The following is a 16765-nucleotide window of genomic DNA, read 5'->3' as shown; positions in this document are numbered from 1 at the left end:
GAAGGCTCATCCAAGGCTGGCTAATAAACAGAGAGCCATTGGTCGTTGCACCTTAACAGGTCCCTGTTGACTGACCAGGCGAAACACCCCGATACACCCCAAGGCACATGCAAACATGGCTGATGTGCTTTCCACCTGCCATCTGGTCCTATTCCTTACTGGGCAACACAGCACATGGGTCCTATTAGCTCTAAGGTACCACAGATGGGCCCATGTCTGGACAGGAAATCACAAACGGAGAACTAGGTCAATCATTACAATTTAGCGCAACCAAGACTTATCGAGTATTGGGTACGGGAAAGTCATTTTGCTGAGCCCTGAGAAACACATGACAGTACTCCAAAATGTATCAGCGGAGTCGAGAAGGCAGCCATTAATAATAGATGTGGAATGGGATATATTGTCATCAAACCCAGAAAAACCTAGGGCCTTTGAATAAGATCTTCAAACTTTATCCCTACAATGAAGTGGAGAGCCCAGCAAATACCCATGATCTGCTATCAAGGGAGCCAGTCAACCAGGCCAACACGGCCTCCACCCCTGATGAGGGTGCCATTTTGACTTCAGTCATGCTGAGGGAATGCACATGGGAAGGAGGCTCAACGTGGTGCAGCCCACCTCACCAGGTTCCTCTGCGCTTCCCGAGTCCCTAAACTACTTAGGCTTGACCCTAAGGATCCATGAACCAGCCCTTCCATGGCCTTCCATAGGCATACCTCAGGGAATGTGAGCAAGCTGACCTCATGCCTGGGCAGGGAGGAGCCTCCTAACCCAACGGCCAGTGTCACTCCCGAGGGGAGAGCGAGATCCCCATCACTCTTTAAGCCAACAGGACACCCTGGCCTGAAAACTTCTGCTGTGCTAACACATGGTTTCGGGGCACCCTGCCAACCATTCTCATGGTTCTCTAAGTTATGCTCGCATCTGTATTAAGGACAACCATCCACTGTAAACCTGTTCATCACTCTCTTTATAAACCAGATCAAAACAAACAAGAGAAAGCACAAATAAATATTTTGGAACACCTGGGTGGCTCAGCGGTTGAGCGTCTGCCTTCGGCCCAGGGCATGATCCCGGAGACCCAGAATCGAATCCCACATTAGATTCCTTGCATGGAGCCAGCCTGCTTCTCCCTCTGCCTGTGTCTCTGCCTCTCTCTCTCTCTCTCTCTCTCTCTCTCTCTCTGGATCTCTCATGAATAAATACAATCTTTAAAAAATGTGTTTTCATACCTGTGTATTACTTGCTCTTAGGAACACATGAAAGCACCTCAAAGGCAGGCCTGGTTATCATCAAAAGCACAATCCGGTCCTTTCTGCAACGCTCATCACACGTCAGAACGACGAACGCACGTGCTCTTACATCTCCTCACAGCTCTTCCGGACCCGGCTGGCCAGCAGTTATTATCTAGCACTTTCTAAGATGTAGGGAGAAAACATTCCAAAGCCTCAATCAGCTCCCTCCTCAACCACCACCCCACGCCCCCGCCCAGAAAACTTGCTCTGTGCTCAAAACCAAGTCCTTCCTTATTGGGAAACACAGGGTCACATGCCTTGAGGTAGCTGTGCTCACCCGGGCTGACCCTGTCCTTCCCATGATCCATCTGCTCCTGCCACACCAGACAACTCTACACTCACCAAGAGCACAAGGGGTCTTCGGCTCGGCCTGCCTTTGCTCTTGCTGTACTTTCCCACCACAGACGCCCCGCCCCGCTCCTCCATTTGCCACCAGCTGACACCACCATCCTCCCGCTGGCAGGTGGGAAATCTGTGGTGAAGCACACCCCATTTCTCTGGGCAAAGACACAGGTCCTTTTGCTTGCTGTGCTTTTATTAAGTACACATTTCACTCTTTGTTATGACAGATGGTTATCTACTGCCTGTCTCTCTAAGTAAATGATAAGCTCTTTGAGAACATCAAATTGTCAACGTTACATCTCCACAGCACCAGGCTTCACACACACACACACACACACACACACACACACACACGGGTTCAAAAATGTCTTTTGAAGGCATTAATTCTCCTGAGAGTTTCTTCCCCCCCCCCCTTTTTAAAAGATTTTTATGTATTTATTCCTGAGAGACACAGAGAGAGGGGCAGAGACATAGGCAGAGGGAAAAGCAGGCTCCCTGGGGGGAGCCTGAAGTGGGACTCGATCCCAGGACCCCGGGATCATGACCTGAGCTGAAGGCAGATGCTCAACCACTGAGCCATCCAGGTGCCCCTCTCCTGAGAGTTTCATTTAAACTATGTGCTTGCAGAAAGGAGTCTTCAACTTAATTTCATCATGATCCTATTTGTTTTCATAGTACCTAAGGTGAATTTTGAGGGCTTTTAAAAAAAAAGCCTGGGCCCCAAACCTGAAGGGAACATTAATTTCCCTCCTCCACCTTAAGTCAGAGACATTATGGATCTCCTTCCCAGTTTTTCACTACCCATCCCCAGTTAGAATCCATATGTCATCTTGCCAGGCTGTATGATTTAATAAAGACCCACTCTGCAAAAGTATCGAATGAAGTGAAAAATTTGAGCACAACATCAAAGCAAACCAACGATAAATTTGCTACTGTGCATTTGTGATATTTCACTGAATTTCCTCATCTCCTGTTGCTCTCATGAGAACAAATAAATGCCTCCTCATTTGGTCGATAATTCAGAATAAACACACAAATGCTTTCATTTTACTTTACAGATCTGTTATTACAGCAATAAATTTGTTTTCATCCACACAAGTAGTAGTATTAAACCATGACTGGATATATGACCTTTAAATTCTCATGCCCCAAGTGTTATTTTAAGGTTGCTTTTACTCAACTTTTATCCTAACACAATGGGGATGAACCTGAGGGTCTTTTTCATGAGCACCACAGGAGCAGCCACTGCAATTAATTCATTACCATATTCAAGGACTGCTTTGCATTTTTTCTTCCTGGAAATTTTAAAATGCTAAATGCAACACAAAAAAAACTTAATTCTTTACTACAGAGTTCAACAAGGCATACTGAGTACTTCATCTGGTCACAAGATCCTGGACAGGTCATTTGATTTCTCCAGCTAAAAAACAGAAGAAGCAGTATAATCTCTAAGGAAACTCCCAATTCTAGTATTCTATGAGAAGATTAAATACTTTTATCTGAATTCCTGTTTACCAATGCACCCTGATTTACTTCACGCAACGTCATTTAATTCCTCAACGTGTGCTTTATCAGCTTTACAACATCACAAAAGTTTTTAAATGATTTTGTGCCACATGCTACACATACTATAATGGGGGAAGGGGATCCTTGCTAGCTTTTCAGGCCATCTAGGATGTCATCTTGGAATTCACAAAAAAGAATGACATAACCCTACAACTCAGCAACAAAAACACCCAAACAACCAAAAAAAAAAAAAAAAAAAAAAACGGGAAAAGATTTGAATAGACATTTCTCCCAAGGCAATATACAAATGGCCAAGAAGCACAGGAAAAGATGCTCACCATCACCAGGTATTATAGAAATGCAAATCAAAAGCACAATGAGAGGGGCGCCTAGCTGGCTAGGCGCCATCGGTAAAGGGTCTGCCTTTGGCTCAGGTCATGATCCCAGGGGCCTGGGGCTGAGCAGGGAGCCTGCTTCTCCCTCTCTCTCTGCCCCTCCCCACTATTCCTTCTCTCCCTAGCTCCCTGTCTTTCAAATAAATAAATAAATAAAATCGTTTAAAAAAGAAAAGCACAATGAGATACTACTTCACAGCCTTTAGGAGGCCTACTATCAAAAAACAAAACAAAAAAAACCCTGAAAAACAGAAAACATGGTGGCCAGGATGTGGAGAAACTGGAACCCTCACGCATTACTAGAAGGATGCAAAATGGTACAGCCACTGTGGAAAAGTTTGGTAGTTTTAAAACGTGGAATTACCGTGTGACCCACTGGATTGAAAGAATGGGAGGCAGGAACTCAAACTGAGGCTTTTTACACCAACGATCATAGCAGCATTAGTCACAATAGCTGGATGGTAATAATAAACCAAGTGACCTATCAACAGATGAATGGACAAACAACATGTGGGAATATTATTCGGTCTTAAAAACACAAGAAGTTCTGGCAACCTGCTACAACACCGATGAACATGGAAAGCATTCTGGGAGGTGAAAAAAAAAAAAACAGATACAAAGATACAAATACTGTATGATTCCATTTATATGAAGTGAGAGTAATTAAATTCATAGGACGTAGAATGTTGCCAGGGCTTGGGCCAGTGGGGTTACAGCTGATTAGGTACAGGGTTTCGTTTGAGATGAGAAGTAAGTTCTGGGGTGGATGGTGGTGATGGTTGCACAGCATGGTAAACATGCTTAACGCCACCAGATTATACACCTAAAGATGTTTATCCCGGTAAATTTTATGTTATGTAACTTTTACCAGAATAAAAAAAAAATGAGACAGGCATTTATGAATTCACTGCTTGCTCCACTGTTTCCTTAGTCCCGTCATGGATGATGGTTATTCTTTGATTCCAGGCAACTTGAAGTATTTGCCAGCCAAATGCGTGTGTGCATGCGTGTGTACACACCCATGCATGCACGCACACGTACACATGCACACACACAAAGAATGAGAGAAAAAGAAGGGAAACGAGGATGTTCAAAATGAAGTAAGGGCCAATTTCCTGTTCATGGTGATGATACCTCAAACCAAGTGAGAAGGCCTCTCCCAGACATGCAAAGGGCTGGATCCTCTGAGCCTCAACCTGGGGGGAGGGATCAGAGCAGTAAAATTTATTAGCAGCACAGCTGGACACAGTGCCTACCTTGAGTGAACGGGAAGGAGAGAGAGGAGATAGCCATCAGGACTTACCCACATGGTTTTTCCTGAATGATAAAAGCTACAACAGTTGAATTCTACACACCACACTCAGTGTGGGAGAATTGTACAAAAACAACAGTGAGGACAAAGCAATATGCTGTTTTATGCCTATTATATAATTTATTAAGAATTTATCTTTTAGGGGACCCCAGGGTGGCTCAGGGGTTGAGCATCTGCCTTCCGCTCAGGGCGTGATCCAGGGGTCCTCGGATCGAGTCCCGCATCAGGTTCCCTGTAGGGAGCCTGCTTCTCCCTCTGCCTCTCTGTGTCTCAGGAATAAATAAATAAATAAATAAATAAATAAATAAATAAATAAGTCTTAAGAAAAAGAAAAGAATCTGTCTTTTAATAATTAAAATGTATACACCCAGGCCAAAAACGTGTCATATTAGCACTGTAGCTTTGCCTATGCTCTGAGACAACGCCACGGGGCCCATGAAGACCTGCAGAGGGGATTCACACATATCTAACAGCACTTCCAGAAGCGGGATCTTAGTTGCTCAACTGCTTGATTCTGTTTCATCTAGCTGTTAAAAGTAGTGACATCCTGACAGTCCTATCCTTGTAGCTAGGAGCGGAAACCCTCTACCTAGCTAACTCAAATCCAAGCTTATCACTTTTTCACCTTTTTGTACCTCTCTCTACATAGAGCTAGCACCGAGTAAATACCTGTAAAAATCCGTAACTGAACGAATGAATGATCAAAATAGTCGACTGTTCCAGCTGAATGACTCATCTCAACCCAAACTGCAGCCTGACCTTAAAGAAATTTTTTCAAAAATTTTTTCAGTCTTAATGTATGAAAAGCACCTGTCAGAGAGGTAGATCCCCCCCTGTAGTATTTTAAATTCACCCTGACTTCTCGAATCACCCAACATGACCACACCCAACAGTGGAAACCTGCAGTTTTCTATCCACACTCCCTACGGGGGCCTCCTTTGCAGGCTCCCCCATTTCTACTTTCATTTTATAACGGAGAGAAGGAAGGGGTGCAGGGCCATCTGTGTGGGTCCCTGGAAGTACCCAGAACACCCCACAAGTCCACAGTGTCCTCTTTGGGTGAGAACCACATGTCTGACTTCTCTGCTCCATTCTATTCTACCCTGGGGAACTTAACTTTCAAGGTCAGCTAAACGGTGCACATGAGTTAAGTTTTCCCATATGAACAAAATCCCCACCATTCCCCAAAAAGAGTCAATAAAGATTTACCTTCAGGATTACTATTTTAAAGTGAGATTATACTTTCCTGTTCTTCTGTCAGTTGCAAATCCCCAAACCTACTAGAATTCACTTAAAACTAATCTACAGTGTTTTCATTGGTAGAAAGCAATCAGGAAAGCTCTGACCCACTGAGCAGCTGGGAATTTCTTTGCTGAAGGTTTGGTTTAGTCTTTATTTTTCTAGCTGCTGGCCCTGCTAACATGATTCAGTGAAGGTCGTATTTAATCTCGCGGAGAAAAGCTACCTAAGCAGTTCTTAGGTAGGCTTCAGTAAAAATAAATTGCCTTGGCTCTGTGGAGAAGTCTGTTGCTTCACCCCAACAATTATAGTCAAAGGGGACAAATGAAGGCAACTGTAAAATACTGTACTTGATTTTAAAAGAATTCCACTGCATACCCGTTATAGCTAAGTGCGTGTTAATAATAAAGTGATTGTCATAACTAACCCACCAAGAAAGTCGCAGATCCCAAGCACCTATCTTCAGTTTACCGGTGAGTATAGCTTATTTATATGTTCAGCAAAGTATCAGTATGCTCATTGGAACTTAAATGTTAAAGAAAGGGGCTGGTAAGATTGTTTTACAGTCCTACGTACAAAGGAGAAGAAGAAAAAAGTGGGTTTTCGCCTCCTGGATGTTGAACCCCTAGTTCAAAGTGACAAATCCTAATGCAAAGCGACAAATCTCAATGTTAATGTGCTCAGTACCTATACCATTAGCTTTCTAACACAAAGCAGACCTGTGCCATCCATTGCAAACTGGAATTCAGCCTTCTGAGCTAACCTTTGCTTCGGGGCTAAAAATCAAATCAACAAATGTTTATCTAGTTCTTACTGCGTTTCAAGTACTGGTGGGGAATGCAAAGAAAACAACAGGATCCTTGCTCACAAATAACTTGCCACATAGGTGTTACAAATGGAAAAACCCAAGGAATCAACAGTTTTCTGAACAGGTCAAGGGGCTAGAGAAGATTCAAGATGTTTGAGGCTGATTATCAAAGGAATGGCACACACAAGGGGTTGCTTTTAAAGAAATTCAAAGCATTTTGTTATCTCAGGCTGAAGAGATCAGTGGGTTTGTTTGGGGAGGCAGGGAGGTGCATGCAGTTATCACGGAATGATTGCATCACCAAAAGGACTGCTCAAATCTACTTTCCCTCAGTCCTGTTAGCTTTAGTCATTGGATTATAACTTTTCCCCATACTTCTCTTCACGCCTTGCTTCATGTCCTCATTCTGCACCGCACCTTGCATGGCAGCCCCATGTGGCCACTACACTCTGGAAATAGGGCCAGGCAGATTCAGATGTCCTATAGGTATAAGACGTCCTATTATAAGAGACACATTAGATCTTGCAGATTCGGTATGAAAAAAGAACGTAAATGACCTCATTAATACTTTCATATGAATCACATGTTCAAAGATAGTATTTTGGACATACTGAGCTAAATAAAATATTAAAATTAATTTCCCTGCTTTCTTTTTACATTCCTAACGTTGGCTACTAGAAAATTAAAAATTATGCCTGTGGCTTATGTTCTATTTCTATTGGGCAGTATTGTCCTAATCAATACTTTTTTTTTTAAGCCATGCTTTGGTGCTCCTCTTCTGAACTGGTAATGGTTATAACCAATACCAGCTCGTAACAACCCAAAAATGTCTCCAGTATCTATAAAGGGATGAAAACTATTCTACTTTTTTTTTTTCAGTTACAAGTCAGGTATCTGGAGGTTTCTGTAGTTGTGAAAAATCTTAGGCCACATTCTTGATGGAGTCACACTAAGTCAGTCTCCAATAAAGGCTGTTGTGTGAGGAAATAAAAATTCTGTAGATTTCTCGGGGTTCCCGTGAGACACCTGACCCACCCGAGACCCAGAAATGTATGCAATATAGAGAATGTCTAGGACATAAAGAGAGGGAACGTCAGCATTCACTTCCCCTAGAAACATTTTATTCTTCAGCATGCCAGGAGAATTGGATCGGTGGCCATTTGTCTAAATTAACTGCTCTGATCCAAGAGGGTAATTTTACTCCTCTCCCCTCAAGAGGGCCAACTGGTTACAGCCAGGACCAGGGCCCTGGGTTGGTTCCCAGGGTGCAGGAAGACCCGTCTCCAACATGGACGGTTCAAAAAGAATGAGGCCCAGGTCTCAGGAACACCCCTAGAAAAAGCCTCACATTCCCAAAGGCTGGATGAGAACCCTGGATCCTTTCCATCCACTGTCACAGGAGCAAAGGTGGGGTTTTATTTTTTTCCTTCTCTGTTTCTCCCTTGGGTTGCTCTGACCTCACCGACAGATTGTATTGCCCACACCCACGTTCCACCTGTTTTCACAGTGTCTCCTGTGGGTCTGGGAATGGGTGACCATCGCCACATTACTCAGGCTGTTGACCTGGCCGTGATGATGGATGATAAATTCTTCTTTCCTACCACAGTATCTTGTTTCTGCGGTAATCCCGTACATAAAGATGTACCGATCAAGTGGGGTAACATCTGTGACCCTGCCACACAATGTTTGACAAGACAGCATATCCCACCATCACCAAGGAAGTGGCAAGAGCTGAACTGGGACAAGAGCATCTGTTAGCACCAGCTGGGGGGGAAGCCCAGATTCTAGAGCCTGGCTCCATACATCAAGGCAGAAAGAGCTCGAGAATGGCCACATCCAAGCATGCCTGGGTGGCTCAATCATTAAGCATCTGACTCTTGATTTCAGCTCAGGTCTTGATCTCAAGGTTGCGAGTTCAAGCCCTGCATTGAGCTCCATGCTTGGGTGTGGAGCCCACTAAAAAAAAAAAAAAAAAAGAAGAAGAAGAAAAAGAATGGCCACATCCAGGTATAGCACCCTCCTCAGCAACGTTCTCATCTTACATTAATCAGAGATGAGGTCAGAGGGGACGCTTCAGAGTCATCTTGAGGGTATTTTTAGGTTATAAAAGCAACTGTACTGCTATATTAATTTGGAAAATACAAGTGTTTCGGGGTGGGGGGAGCCAAGCAGCCTCAATCCCACCATCCAAATATTTTCTGCCAGCTTTTTCTTTAATAATGGAAATATATGAACACACATACATTTTCAAAATAAGGTCACAATTAAGGACCTCTTTTTCTCCACTTAACATGTATCACAAGCACTTTTCCATCATTAGATGCAAAAGCATGAATTTTATAAGCTAGCTATCCTCATCGTCTGGCTGTACCAGAATTCACGTAAACGTGTTCCCACTGCGGGTATTTCAACTGTTTCCAAATTTTCACTCTTACAAAACCTAATTCAATAAACATCCTCGCACATAAATCTTTGTCCCATCTCTGGTTACTTCATATGGGTACGTTCCTAGAAGTGGAATTACTGGAACAGAGTTTAACATTTTCAAGACTTTAAGTCTATAGCACCAAATTGAATTCCAGAAGGTTTATTTCAACATACAATCCCAACTGCAACACCGAGTGCTCAGTTTCAACGTCAGTGACCTACAGTCCCCAGGAACAGCATTTAGAGTTCAGCCTTAACTGGTGCCACCTGTTCTTTAGGGAAACACGGGATGGGCCCAATCTGTTTTCCTGGTTCCCAGTCACCTCCTACAGTCTGACAAAAATAAAACAGCAGCTAGGAAGACCAGCCTTGGCCTAAGAAGGCAGTTCCAATATTTCTAAAAATTTGTATCATCAGGGATCTTCCTCTCAGGGCCCATGGTTGCCTCCAAAGGCAACTGTGGACTGAGTCTGAGGTCTCGAGGGGGGTATGAATTCTTGCAACCGCAGCTCCAGCACCACGTCCAAGTGATAACTACCCACCACGGCCTGTTCACTTGCCCAGAGCCGGCTGATGCCTAGCGGTCTTCCCATCAGACTTTACCCCCCAAAGGATAAAAAGGATTATTAATTTCAAAGTCGGATGGGGAGGGTCCTCTGGTATTTCAACCTGTCCTTGAGTTACTATCCACTAACTGCCGACCTTCTCCTTGCCACCCCGAAACTCCTTCAGTGATATCTGTAATGACACAGAAAATCCACCTGCCTGATTCCCTCTTTTCTCCCTCTCCCACTCAAAAATTCAGGAGGCACTATCCCACCCTACACCATATTCTTGTTTCATCATCTCACCCCTCCCCAAAAGTGTCACCTTCCAATGCCCTCCCACTGCTATCCCAGCCATCCGGGCACCCACTAACACCCTATGCAGGTGCTAGGACACTCTCCTCACCACTCTAACTCTTCTTGTCCTGTTCAATAATTCTAGGGTAAAGAGAACAAAAAAAAAAAAAAAAAACTCTCTTCAAAAAATAACATATTAGATATTGCTTGGGAAACAAAGCAATTTGTATGCAGTGCCTTCTCACTCAAAATGTCAACCTCGAGAAATGGGAAAAGGCAGTAGGAGTCTAGGATGATGGGGCCAGGACTGTGTACTCTATCTATAAAACATTTCTTTGGATCCTACACACAAACCTGACATTTATAAGCTAAATAGGAACAAATTAAATTGGAAGCTCGTCTTTCCCTCGATCACACTGGGTGTGTGAGAATAGCAACAGATTGCTAAGTTTGCCTGAAAAGAAATTATTTATGAAAATTACCAGCAAGTACTTAACTCCCCAAAATATTGGTTTAATGAAAATTAGACAGAACTTTATCACACAAAATCCTAAATTATTTTGTTGAACTACATTGGCCTTGCCCTGGAGATACACATGCTCAGAATCCTTCATCAGAAGGAACCGCACAAGCCTTGTTTCTCATAAAAATAGGGACAATGAGGCATGCACATAGAGTGTGAGGCATAGGAGACATTCTTGCTAGACTCCAGTTTTCTCTTGTTTATTGAAAATGAATACTACACTGATAGAGGGGACTAGGAGCTGAAATAGAAACAAACCCATAACTCTTTATGGCCTTCCTAGACCAAGAGACATACACATAAAACAAAGTCCTTCATGCCTCTTCAGAATGGAAAATCCAAAGCAGCACAATCATAACACTAATACTAGTTTTGTATGACAAGCAAGGTCAACACGAGCAGAGCCAACTGAGAGTGACCGCGGATTCCCTATCCGAAGCCCCATCTAAAACGTGGAAAACTAAAATGTGGAAAACAGGTCTGCATAGCATGGCCTCTGGGACAACGGAAAAATAAAAGATCTGGCCCTGAGAAGAGATCCTTGATTCAGTGGTTCTCCACCTTTCTCTGGCCCACACATCTGGGGAATGGGGATCCAGGATGCCTGGTGGGGATCAGAGCCTTGCTATGGGGGTGGGGGTGGCGGTTCTTTGTGTGAAAGGGTCAAAGAATCGAGAGAAAGGTTGTAGACAGTGTTAAATATAAAAGTTCCTTATGGCTTCTCAAAGCCCCCCCCCCCCGGGGGGTGATTTGATACCCACATAAGCCCCATACGCCATACATAACAGAACGATGCAGCCCCATTTTACAGATGTGAAAAGCAAGGTACCAAGAGGAGAAGTGATTGGGAGAGTAAATGAAAGGGCTGAGTCAACTCCAGGCCTCTGGACACTTGAGTTCATGCCCCTTGAACATAGCTGGTTGTCAACAAGTATTTAATAAATTAACGATGTAAAGGTACAGTGTTTGTGTTCATTCAATAACATAACCGCCTGGGTGACTACAATGGTTCATATCCTGGGATTCCTGGCTCCCAAAGTTAACTGTGGCCAGCAGGAGTCCTGGGCTAGTTTCCAACTCAGAAAGCCTAAGGAGACTATGAGTTTATCCAAAATGGGCTGCTCAGAGTCCAAAACGTCAAGTGTCTCTACTTTGGGCTGGAATGAGATCAACCAGACCTGAGGATGCTATTTCTCCCAGATCAATCAGGAGTTCTGACTAGAAGTCTGATGCAATTCTAATAATAAAAACAGGCATTGAAGTCTTCCTAACTAAACACAATATATTTCAGGGACAGTCTTTCAAAAGATGGAGCTTGTGTGTGGTGGGGGGAGGGATCATTTAAAAAGGATGCTTGAAGGTAAAATGCTGGCAACTAGGGGCCTGCTGCAGGCAGCCCAAGCTATGGCTTGGCATCAGGTGCCCGAGGGCTGAATTTGCTGCTTGTGTATTTCCCTTGGTATATACAAAGTATTGGCTTCACATTTAAATCTGGAACCTATATATAATTTATCAATCTTTGTTGGAAAAAAAAAAATCAAGATTCATTCAACCTTCCTCACTTCCTTTCCTGCCAGGCACCTCCTTGAGAAACACCCTTTAACCCTGCCTGGGGCAAACATTATGCACCAGACACTGATCACACTCAGGACAAAAGCAGGGCAGATCTAGGGCAAAAGGGCAGAAAGTCCTGACCTCCTATCCCACCTGAGAAGAACCTGGTGTCCCATACAGACAAAAAGAACGGATTTTATTAATAAAACTGACACTTCACAGCAATTTACATTATTTGCCTATAGTACCTTACGTACTTTTAAATGTTATATTTTATAAAAATACACTATCTTTTTCACATACACAGTGCTGCACACACAGCAGTCAATAAATGAAAGTGAACCGAGTCCCCTTAATGCTGCTATGGCAAAATACTAACATCAGCTAGGAGCTTATCTGTAATAACGATAATGAATTACAGAGTCTGCAGCAATGGTAAGAAAATTCAGACTAAATGACACTGAGCCTGAGAAGATTTATTTATATAAATATACAGATATATAGATATATATATCCTTGCACACACACACACAGAAAGTATATTGGTATCACTGTTATTTCCATATCATTTGGTCTCCATGGATACCATCCAACTTCTGACAGAAAAAATTCACTGACAATATTATATTTCACTGTTAAATTCTTTGATGCTTTACATAAAATAGCTATTCTGTATTTAATTCCTTGCCGTTATCCATAATACTCTCAGAAGAAGTAAATCCCTTTTTGCTGAAAATTCTGTAAGAGAAAGTCAGTGATCAATCCATAGTCCTGATTTCCTGGCTTTTTCGCATTAATAATAATGACAGATTTCTGAAAGTTAATGCCGTACACATTTGTAGACTGCTGTAACTTCTATAACCTTCTCCCATACACAGTCTGTCCTCTGTTCCCCAAAGCAACCCTATCAGATAGGCAGTTAAGTATTATTATCACCTTCCATAGAAGTAACCCCAGAAGGTAATCACTGTTATTTATCTTTCGGTTGCCTATTATCAGCTCACCGACCACAATACAATTTCCCCAGAGGGTAAGGGAAGTTGTTTTCCTGTTGCGAGTAGAACCCACAGCGCCTAGCACTGTTTGGGTGCAGAGTGAATGTCCCAAGAATATTTATTAAATGAATAAATAAAGTCCTTCCTCTGCTTTACACCCTTTTTGGTATATAGCACAAAACAGAACCATGTCCCAGATACCCCATTTAGAGTTCTGCTATCAAAAGGAAATTGTGTGAAAATGTTCTAGAAACAACCAAGCTCGTATCTGATAATCCTAAGAATAAAAGTACAGTTGGTCCTTGCAAACCTGAAGCAATGGATGCACACCAAAACTTAAGTATCCAGAGTCTCGAATCTTCCACTACTAGTTGTAAGCTTAACAGCCTTATTAACTGGCTTTGGTATATGGAATATCTGCCTAATAAAGTCTTCCAGAAGGCACAGGAAAGCCGGGCCATAGTTCATAGAGCTGTCAGTACTTAAGGACAACCATTACTTTGCCATAATTTGCTTCCAATTCAACTACAAACTCTCACTTTTGATGCCGGTGACATTTTTACAGGTAAGTCAAGTCTGAAATATGCAAAATTACCTTTTACTTTCGAAGATCAAAAGGAAAAAAAAAAAAAAAAGACAACTCCCTGAGGACGAAGTATATAAATGTTTAATATTAGGAAGCGATTACAAGTCGTCACAGAACTCCTGAATCTAAAGGGGCGAAAATCTTGCTTCTTACACAACAGGCCGAGTTATAAATTATAATCGTTCACTAATTGCAGCGAAATTCCGGACTTTGCCGTCTATCGATCAATAGATGTTCCAAGGTTACCCCCGTAGACATGCCCGTTTCATTTCTCAATATTCCATGTCTGGAGTCTCCTTAGAAAAGTCGAGTTTTTCCAGGACGTTCTAGGTTCCTACTTCTACCGCTGCCCCCTCCAAAAAAGGAAGGACGGGGCGCTGGGGAAACTGGCGGATCCTGGATCTGCTGGGCGCCCCGAAGCGGGGCAGGGACGGGCCCCCAGGCGCTGGGAGGCGAGCGCGCATCCAAGCCCACCCGCCCTTGGAACCACGTCGGCCAGCGGCCCCTCGCTGCACCTGCCCTGAGAGCACCGAGTGCAGGCTCCTAGCCCCCCGCCAGCCCCCCACGCAGTGTGCATCGGTCTGAACCCTGATAAGTGACTGCAGGCTCGACAGCAGCCTCGGTGATTCCTGAAAATCCACAACAGGAAATGTAACCATCCTCCACCCTCCCCAGCCATTCATCAAAAGCAGACCGAGCCACTGCAACAGGGGAGGCCGGGGGTCGGGGGGTGGGGGGCGCAGGAGGCGCAGGAGCGCCCGCACTTTTCCAGCTTTGGAGACACTCCGCGTCCTGGGATTCCGTGACCCTGCACGCGGAGCACTGCCCACCGCCCGCACCGGAGGGAGGAGGCGGGGGAGGGACGGGGCGGGCAAAATGTCCCCAAGTTGCAGAGACTGTCCTCCGGGGCTGCCGAGGAGTGCGCCCCGGCCTGCCCGTGCCAGGGGGCGCAGCTCCCGCTCCCGCTCCCGCTGCAACAGGGCAAGGGCGGCGAACGTACCGGGACCTGGGGCCGGGGCCGGCGCGTCCTGGCGGGGGGACCCGGTCGCATCCGCAGCCCCCCTCCTCCCCCGAACTTGCGGAGGCTCCGCGAGCCCCGCTCGGTGGCCGGGCCGGGCCGGCGGGGCGGGGAGGAAGTGGCGGCCGCGCACCAACCACGTTCGGCCGGCGGGCGAATGCCGCTCGGCGCCCAGAGCGGGGTCGGAGGGCGCGGGGCGGGCACTCGCGTCCCCACCCCGCCCCGCCCGCGCCGCGGACCCCCGGGGGACGCCCGCCCCCGCGCCTGCCAGCGGGGCGCCGCTCGCTCCCCGGAGGCTCCCCGCCCCCACCGCGCCCGCGCCGCGGCCGAGGCCGAGGCGGGTCGGGCCCAGCGCGCCAGGCCGGCCCGGGGGCGCCCGCGGGGACCCGGCGGCGCCGGGCGCTAGGCCGCGGCCGGGGCGGTGACCCCTGGGCGCGGCGCCCTCCCGGGACGCGCCGCCGGAGCCCCCCGCGCGCCGGGACCAGCGCGGCGACAAAGCCCCGGGGCCAGGCCGGGCGCCGGCCGGCGGGAAGGAGGGCGCGGCGTCCCCCGCGGCGGCGGCGGCGGCCCAGCTCCCGGGCAGCCGGGCGCGCAGGCCAGGCCCCGCTGGCACCCGCCGCCCGCCGCCCGCCACCGTGCCCCGGGCCCGCCGCGGGGCGCCCCACCAAGTTTCCCCTCGCCGCGGCCCGGGGCCCGGGGCGCGGGGCGCAGGCAGCGGGGCGCACGGCGGGGCCGCCCGGAGACCGCGAGCCCCGCTCCCCTCCTTCGGATCCGGCGGCGACGGCGTCTGTAAACACGCACACGCACCCACACACACACGCACACGAGAATTTTGTTTTAAAAGGAGGCCCGACTCCGGCGGACCTGCGCCCACACACCCAACACCTGGGGCGCAGAATCACACAGAGCAGGTCTGTGTCCATGGAGCCACCTCTCCGCATCTGCAAATCCAAAAGTGAAATTAAACCTCCACCGACCTCCTCCTCCTCCTCCTCCTCCCTCTCTACCTCCTCCTCCTCCTCCTTGCAGCCTCAGCAGCCCCAGCAGCCTCAGCAGCCCCAGCAGCAGCAGCAACAGCAGCAGAACCTGCTTCCCCTAAACATCAGACGATCCATCAGAGCGCCGACTGCTCCTCCAAAAATCAGTATTAATATTTATGAACCCCCAGCATTTTCCGGCTGCGACTGTGTCAAACCATCAGCACGCGCGCGCGCAACACACACACACACGCACACACACGCACGTCCCCTCCAGTGCTCAGCAAACATGCCCTCGAGAAAAACACACACGCACAGTCACAACTATTATTTGAAAAATGTTACCTCTCAGTGTGCTTTTTCACACTACCAATACAATCCCGCAAGGTTTAAGTGTTGCTAGGGAGTGTGAAATGGAAATGAAAGCCCGTCAGTTGAATAATCGCAGGAGCAAAACTAAAAGTTACTCCCCAGCTTGCCTGAGAACAGTCCAGATCGAAAGCAAAACAAGGAGAGGAAACTGCGAAGCGCTGAGGCTGGAAATCCCCCCACCCCCCGCCCTCCTGCCTGCCTGCCTGCCTCCCTCCCTCCCTCCCTCGCTGCTCGCTCCCTCCCTCGCCTCCCCCCTCCGCCCTCCTCCCTCCGCCCTTCCTCCCCAGTGTTTGTTTCGAGCTTGTGCAACCGGGAGGTGGAGGCGGAGGGAGGGCGCGAGCGGCCGGGCCGGGAGGTGCGGAAGTTCGCCGCGGCCGCTCATTGGCGCCCGGCGCCGCTTTCATCATTTCTCGGAAAAGTCCATTTCATTTTCGCTTCCCCACGTCGCGGCAGCGGGAGCAACAAGCGGCTGCTCGTGAGTCTGTCGTCGGCCGCCGGGACGCTCCCGCCGGCCGCGCTCAGCCTCGGGGCGCGGGGGGCGCGGGGGGCGCGGGGGGCGCGGGGGGCGCCGGCC

The 16765-nt window shown here is 47.2% G+C and overlaps 1 protein-coding gene across 7 annotated transcripts in view; it reads right to left on the bottom strand.

Moving 5' to 3' along the window:
• The window catches only part of IRF2 (interferon regulatory factor 2), a 79337-nt gene extending 62926 nt beyond the window's left edge, over positions 1-16411 (bottom strand). Inside the window, exons 1-2 of one of the 7 annotated variants that reach the window (XM_026018312.2) lie at positions 16165-16322; positions 1233-1417 (exon numbers count right to left, since the gene is read on the bottom strand). Coding sequence is in view for 2 of the 7 variants with exons in the window: in XM_072763816.1 (XP_072619917.1) it covers positions 14825-14875 (51 nt within the window). In the remaining 5 variants the exon portion in view is untranslated. Of the gene's footprint in view, positions 1-1232; positions 1418-3902; positions 4020-14824; positions 15016-15849; positions 16068-16164 lie in introns of those variants that run through there. The other 6 variants (XM_072763813.1, XM_072763812.1, XM_026018311.2 and 3 more) reach the window with 6 other exon arrangements.
• Positions 16412-16765: the final 354 nt, after the last annotated feature.

Source organism: Vulpes vulpes, chromosome 7 (genome assembly GCF_048418805.1).
Source record: "Vulpes vulpes isolate BD-2025 chromosome 7, VulVul3, whole genome shotgun sequence".
NCBI classification, from domain to species: Eukaryota; Metazoa; Chordata; class Mammalia; order Carnivora; family Canidae; genus Vulpes; species Vulpes vulpes.
This window is presented reverse-complemented; position numbering and strand designations above follow the sequence as displayed.